Below are 7,679 nucleotides of genomic sequence, written 5' to 3' on the forward strand. Positions count from 1 at the left end.
TGTGTTTGAAGCCTCTGGGTGGGGACAAGTTCTCTTACCAACAACAGTTCCATAGGAAAAAAACAGGAAGTAGATGTTTGGGGCCAAGCTGCTGATCATGAGGCCCCCTGCCACCATGAAACCACTGAAGATTGAGACCGGCCTCGCACCAAAGGATGAAACGCAGAGACTACAAAGGGGACCTAAAAGTAAAGCAAAACACAACAGTCAGCTCCACAAGAATTTGACTTCCCCTCCCCAACCTGAAAAAAATATATAATTTAGGAAATAAATCCTATGGGATCTTAAGCTAATCTGTGAGGTGCAGTTTTTTCCCTGCAAGACCATCTCCATTTTGGGTACCTCTTGATTCCCACACTGAGCCACTTCTGCTCCCTATGGGAGATAAACAGTTGGTGCTCACTAAATTCTGGGTTATTTTGGAGGGATAAGTCACGTCACTTCATCTCTCAGGGCTCTAGGCTGATTATTAGCTCTAATTGATCAGCTGCAGAGAAGGTGCCAACCTACATTGCCAAAATGTTCCCTATAATAAGGAAATCAAGGGAAAGAGAGATTTGGTCTCATTGTGCTAGGCTCTGGAGGACCAAACAAGAGCTATGGGTCTAAGTCACAAAGAGGTAAACTGAGGATTGGTATCAAGAAAAACTTCCTTCAAGTTCCAGAATGGGAGGTGCTGGGTCTTTATTAGACTTATTCCTGGAGCTTCAATCAGACAGAGATGCTTTTGTGGCGATTTCTAGGCAGCCGCGCTCATAATAATATTTGTCCTTCATTCTTGAACAAGATCACGATGTCAGGGAGGTGGTGTCATGATAAGCTTATAAATTGGATTTGAGTGAGGGGGCCTGTGCTAAGTCACCAGCCTCCCTTTCTCCTCCAGAACCATCTGGGTCCAAGTGGCCAGATATGAGAATGACTGGAGATGCCCTGGCCATGAGGCAATCAGGGATAAGTGACCTGCCCAAGGTCACACAGCTAATCAGTGTCAAGTGTCTGAGGCCAGATTCAACCTCTCGTCCTCCTGACTCCAAGGCCACCATTCTGTCCGCTGGCCACCAAGCTGCCCAGGCAGGCAAGTTAAGTGACCTACGGAATCATCTTGGCCAGCTCTCACAATTTGAGGCTGAGAAAACTGGACCACAGAGGCAAAGGGAGTGAAGGTCACCAGGGGGTGGTTAGTTACAGAGCTGGGATTCGAATTCAGACTCCAAAAGTTAATTGCTTCTCCTCTTGGGGTACCCGACCAATGTTGGATTCTGTGACTTAAAACTGAGAGAATTTCTCCAGCATTTCTACCTTAGAGGTAGGTAGGTGGTACATTAGATAAAGCTTAGGACTTGGCATCAACATAAACCTGAGTTCAAATGCTATCCCATACATTTGCTTGTTAACTGATCCTTAGTTCACTTAACCCCTCTCTCTGCCTCAGTTTCCTTATCTCTTAAATGACAGGATTGAACTTAATGTCTCAATTTTTTCCAGTTATGATTTTAGGATTCTGTCATCCTAGGATGTCACCCAGATTTTCACACCTGCTCCTAAAAGTTAGGAATTGGGCATCTATAGCCAACCTATGGATGAAAGGGACACCCTCCCCACCAAGTCAGGCAGAAAGAATGCCAATAATAAAAATCAGAGAAATTACCTCACATTTATTGAGCTTTTAAAAGTTTGCTTGCATGCTTTCATCATAAGTTAATTCCAAGGAGGGTTAGGACCTAGCCAAAGTCATCTCTGCTCATTTTCATTGACCTTCCCTTGTATCTGAAGCTCTCTCCTTCCTCATCTCCACCTTCAGGTTTCTCTGCCTTCCTTCATTTCCCAGCCAAAACCCTACCTTCTCCGAGGGGCCTCTCCTCATATCCCTCTGATGCCATTGTCTTCACTCTTTTGAACTGGGGATAATTCATTCCATCTAGAACTAATTAGTACATGGTTATCCACATGTTGTCTCCCACCATTAAACTGTAAGCTCCCTGAGGGCAAGGTTTGGTTTGTTTTGGGGCGTTTTTTAGCCTGCCTTTGTATCCTTAGTTCCTGACATACAATGTTTATAGATCTGACCAAAGTCTTTGATGATACCATCAGTCATGGAGTTTATGGAAAATTACATCAAAATGTGGCTGCCTGGAGAAGTTCATCAGTATTGTCTTCCAGTTCCATGATGGTGTGCTTGACCTGGTTCTGAATAAGACAGTGCTCTCAAGATTTCCCATTTACCAATGGAGTAAAACAAGGCTGTGCTCTTGCTCCCATATGTTTTAGCATGATGTTTTCAGCCATGTTATCAAACACCTTCCCTGAGGATGGACATGGCCTCCGCTACTGCACTGATGGCAAATTCTTCAACATGTAAAGGTTACAAGCCAAGACCAAAGTGGAGGGAGTGTTGATGCGTGGTCTTCTGTTTGCAGATGATGGTGCACTCAGTGCAGCCTCTGAAGATGAGATGCAACAGAGCATGAATTGATTCTCTGCTGCTCATGCCCATTTTGGTCTAACAATGACCACCAAGAAAACCTGGGTGCTCTACCAGCTGGTAACACACCATCCATATGGGGAACCATCGATTACAGCAAATGGGAGTTTTGAGGATTGTGGACAAGTTCACTTCCCTTGGCATTATGCTTTCCAGGGAGGGTCACATTGACAATGAGGTTGACACTTGCATTACCAGAGATGGCCCAGTATTTGGGAGGCTCCAAAAGAAAGTGTGGGAGAGAAGAGGTATTAGACTGACTACCAAACTGAAGGTCCACAGAGCCATTGTGCTGGCCTCATGACTATATATGCCTGTGAAACCTGGACAGTCTACCAGCACCATGTCAGGAAACTGAGCCACTTACATTTAAATTGTCTTAGAAAGAATCTAAAGGTCATTCAGCAGGAGAAGATACCAGACATTGAGGTCCTTTCTTGGGCTAAACTGCCTAGCATGCCAACATTATTACAAAGAGTGCAGCTATGATGGACTGGACATGTTGTTAGAATGCCAAAAAAAACCCATTTTATGAAGAGCTCATCCAGGGCAAGTGTTCTCATACTGATCAGAAACAAAAGAGATACAAGAACACTCTCAAAGTGTCTCTTAAAAGCTTTGGAATGGGAGACACTGGCGCAGGACACCCGGCTTGGTGTGCCCCCATCAGAGAGTGGGCTGGGTTCTGTGAGCAAGGTAGAATTGAAGCTGCTCAAAGGAAACATAAGATGCATAAGTTTAGAGTAACCACTCCAAGTGTTCACATAGAATATTTGTGCCCGACCTGTGGTAGAGCATTTCAAGTTTGTATTGGTCTGATCAGCCACAGTTACAGCCACTGTAACTTGTCTCTAACAAAGTGATGTTTTTGTCTTTTTTGATAATGAAAGACAAAAACAACCATCATAGTAGGTGCTTAATAAATATTCGTTGATTGGCTGATGGTGAGACAGAGACAGAGATAGACAGAAAGAGGGAGAGAGAGAGAGAGAGAGAGAGAGAGAGAGAGAGAGAAGGGAGAAACAGAGAACAGATGGATATATAGAAACAGAGATTGAGCATTTATTACAGGAATGTAATTTCCATGAAATAAAGGGGTTCAGATTGAGACGGAGACAAAAAGCACATACTGAGATTCACATCTCTCTGGATGATGTGCAAATCCTGAGATATCTAGGCCCTGTCTGAACCAATACTTAACCAAAGAATAACCTGACATTTTCATAAAATACTTCACATCATAAAGAGCTGCAACTTTATTCCACAATCTTCCTTCCATCAGGGTAGAATGAACCACAATGTTTTATTCTAGGAATTCTTAACCTTTTGTGTTTTGGATTTCTTTATTAGGCTAGGGAAACTTATGGCCCTTTCTTAGAGTAAAGCTTTTCAAAATCATAACTGAAAGAAATGTTAAAGTTATCTATTAGTAAAAAAAAAAATGTAATCTTTTCCATCCAAGTCTACAGAGTCCTCAAAATCTATCCACAACCTCTCCTCCAAGACGGTGGTAGTTCACAGACCACAGATTAAGAGTTCCTGACAAAGTGTTGTGATTTGATGCCACTGAATTCATCATTCAAGAGATAAGCTTGAAATGAACACTTTGTGCTTACATAAACTGATCCTTCATGAACAAAAACAATGTCATCCCTTGCCTGGCCCATATCTAAAGCCTTTCTATCTTGGCAGAACCCACCACAGCTTGTGCCTAGCATTTGAAACCCTAATTATTGATTGGCTGATGAGAGGGAGGGGAGAGAAAAGAAGGAAGGGAAGGAGAAAAGGAGGGAGACAGAGACAGAGAGAACAGATGGATAGACAGGAGGGGGACTTTTGTGTATCTCACATATTTTGGTGACATAGACAAGGAAAAAAATTATTTCCTGGATTGACTTAAAAGCCAGCTACCCAATGAAGAGCAGGCCATTAAATAGTCCTGCCAACATAAAGTAACATCCAACAAAATTCCATTAAGAGGTTCACTTTTTATTTCTTCTTCTGATTTCATGGATTCCCAATTTTATCTGCAAACTTCCAAACTTCTGTCATCATTTCAGGCAAGTATTTATAAATCTAATGAGTATAAAGAGCATTTATTCTTCAACATGAGCTAGGAGCCATTAGGACATTGAAATAACATCACTCTAGTGATGGAAAAGCTCAATGGAGAAGTACAAATCTTGCTCCTAACAAATGGGAAATCAATAAAATTTATAAACCACTACGTAAATACTAAGCATATCAAGATAGCTTTCAAATACTTATGTTTACAATGCTATTTCCCTATATTAGATCATAAACTATTTGAGGACTGCTTCTATTTTATATCCTCAGCTCTTAGCACATAGTAGGGACTTCATAAATGTTGGTTTTATTCATCCATTTTCCTTTCATTCATTGAAGGAGCATTAGATCACCAAAGCTCAGTCTCAAGATTCAAAGGGACCTCACATTCTAACTAGAATACTCTTCCTAAAGCAACCATCCAGATTGCTTAAAAATTTCAAATGAGGAGGGAATCTCCTATATGCTAAAACACCATTTTGAAGAGTTCTAATCATGAAAGGTTTTCCTGACATTCAGCCTAAATTTGCCTGTCCCAAACTGATTCCTCCTTCTGCTTTCAAGGAGCAAATAAAACAATTCTAGTCCCTCTTCCCAAAATTTGAAGATGGTTGCCTAATCATGATCTCTCCCTGCCCTTCCTCCAACCAAGTCTTTTCTTCTCCAATTTAAATACTGCATTCCCTTAAACCAGTCCTCCCCTCATTTGGTCCTGAGATCCTTCACCAGGCTTTTTGATTCTCTCCATGTGATTGAAGTCTTTTATAAAATGAGTCAGATTTACGATTGGGAACATGGTACTCTAGTCACAACCCAGGGATGGACACCTTTAGGCACACCTTTGGGGTGCCTTTCTAAATGGCAATTAATGCTCAAGAGAACTTAGTGGAAGGTGATGAAATCGCAGATTTAGAGCCAGATTAGAAGGATGTCTGATCAGCCAATCTGATAATTTTCAATTATATTATGAAGAAATTATTAGTCAATATATCATTTGTTAGTCCATATGTGTGACTCAGTGTTGTGGACCAAATTAAGGAGCAACTGCCAATCTGCATGACAGAGGGAATTTCCATACTAGAAATTCCCTAGTCTAATTAGTATTTATAAATTTAACAAGTATTTGTTCAACATGAACCAGGAGCCATTAGGACATTGAAATAACATTACTCTAGTGATGGAAAAGCTCAATGGAGAAGTCCAGAGACATGTGTAGGGCTCGTTTGTGCTTCTAGTGCTTGTGGATGGCCTATCCCAAGATCAGTTGGATTTTTTCCTCCCAGAAGCTTTCCAAGGAGCTCTTACACCTCTACGCCTCACTGGATTCCCCACTGGAATCCATTTGTTGCCACAGAGATGTTCCTAAGAGCAGGTCTGACCATGAGATCCCCTTTCACAATAAATCCCAGTGGCTCCCTATTTGAGGAATAGAGGAAAACCTCTCTGACTTTTAAAGCCCTTCACCACCCAGTTCCTTCCTACTTTTCCAGTCTTCTCATACTCTCCTCCTCCTCCAAATACTTTCTAAATCAGATATACTTGCTATTCCTCAGACAGAAGAGTCCATCTTCCGAGTCCATGTCTTTTCACCAGCCACTTGCTCCTTGTTCCTACTCACTCCTGTCTCCTGACTCGCTTTCCCAGACAGCTCAAATCCCACCTTCCCTCTGAGATTATCTTCCTGTGGACCTGTAAATATGTCTTGTATGTACCTAGTTATTTACATGCTGTCTCCCGATTAGGATGTGAGCTCTCATTCAGTGCCTATTTCTTTTTTTTTTTTTTTTAGATTTTTTTACAAGGCAATGGGGTTAAGTGGCTTGCCCAAGGCCACACGGCTAGGTAATTAGTAAGTGTCTGAGGCTGGATTTGAACCCAGGCGCTCCTGACTCCAAGGCCGGTGCTCTGTCCACTGCGCCACCTAGCTGCCCCAGTGCCTACTTCTTGGCAAAGAATAAGGCTTAATAGGTGCGTGATCAACTAAAGGTCTAGATCAAAAAACAAAAACTTGAGGGGACTGAAAGAAATTCTTTGGAAATGATGAAAATAGAAAGAAGTGAAAAATAACCATCTAGAAAGAAGAATGTGGCCAAATGTCAACGGATTTTAAAACTGCCGCCCTGTTCACATGGCAATCTGCTACTCTTACTGAAGGGTATAAGCCCTAGGAATAGAGTGTTATTAGCATACTCTTTCCCAAGCCTTTGATTTGGTAAAAAAAAACTGCCCATCTAAATTTTTTTGTGATTAATTGGAGGACCATAACACATGGATGCACTTTTGGGATCTGTGGTGAGTTGCAGAGCCTCCTCATGATCATTCAGTCCAATGGCTATTTCTAGGGACCATTTACACTCTGCAAAACCTCACAGGCTAAACAGCAAAACAGTGAGGAAAACAGCAAGCTCGCCATAAGCCAGCCATAAGGCTGCGATAAAATCTACAAAACACAGCAAGCTTGTGCAACCAGGGGCAGATGAGAAACTTGATCTCTCTCCTGATGCAGATCAGGAAAGTAGGGTGGGTCAAATGGGCTGTGTCTGAAAGGTGGGAAGAAGTGAAGTGGTTTTCCTGAGTCTTTTGCATGGCCCCACTGGTCCCCATGCCTTACATATCTCCCCCAGTCCCTTTTTTTATGTAGATGAAGAAGATGAGGGACAGAGGAAGGAAGACTTTCCCAAAGTCATAGGACGACTAGTAAGAAGTAAAAACAGCCTGGGAGTCTCCTCCCACTGAGCTGCAGTGACTGCTTTGTCTGATCCATACGCCAGGACTGATGATGCCAATGTTAGGCCATGGTCCAAACTACCCGCTAAGCCTTCTGTGAATGAATGATATAGACAAAGCTTCAAGGGTGTGGGTTAGAGCTAGGTGGATGTATGGAAATGTCAGATTTGATGACTAAGGGGAAATTCCACAATTTCTAAACCAGATTGACTTGGGATTCACTTTTCAGCAAAAATCTAAAACTCTTAGTGATTTTTCAAGAATGGTTTCCTCTCTAGGTGGCACAGTGGACAGAGCACCGGCCTTGGAGTCAGGAGTACCTGAGTTCAAATCCGGCCTGAGACACTTAATAATGACCTAGCCGTGTGGCCTTGGGCAAGTCACTTAACCCCATGGCCTTGCA

At 42.3% G+C, this 7,679-nt stretch overlaps 1 protein-coding gene and 1 long non-coding RNA gene across 7 annotated transcripts in view; one reads left to right on the top strand and one right to left on the bottom strand.

The window, feature by feature from the left end:
* The window catches only part of SLC16A9 (solute carrier family 16 member 9), a 65,110-nt gene that overhangs the window by 34,901 nt on the left and 22,530 nt on the right, over window positions 1–7,679 (bottom strand). For all 3 annotated transcript variants that reach the window (XR_012477686.1, XM_074232291.1, XM_074232292.1), the window contains one exon: window positions 39–182. Coding sequence is in view for 2 of the 3 variants with exons in the window: in XM_074232291.1 (XP_074088392.1) it covers window positions 39–182 (144 nt within the window). In the remaining variant the exon portion in view is untranslated. The remainder of the gene's footprint in view (window positions 1–38; window positions 183–7,679) is intronic.
* LOC141520630 (uncharacterized) overlaps window positions 1–7,679 on the top strand; it is a 76,730-nt gene that overhangs the window by 10,356 nt on the left and 58,695 nt on the right. The gene's annotated exons all lie outside the window — the stretch shown is intronic.

This window comes from Macrotis lagotis, chromosome 4, assembly GCF_037893015.1.
Source record: "Macrotis lagotis isolate mMagLag1 chromosome 4, bilby.v1.9.chrom.fasta, whole genome shotgun sequence".
Taxonomy (NCBI): domain Eukaryota; kingdom Metazoa; phylum Chordata; class Mammalia; order Peramelemorphia; family Peramelidae; genus Macrotis; species Macrotis lagotis.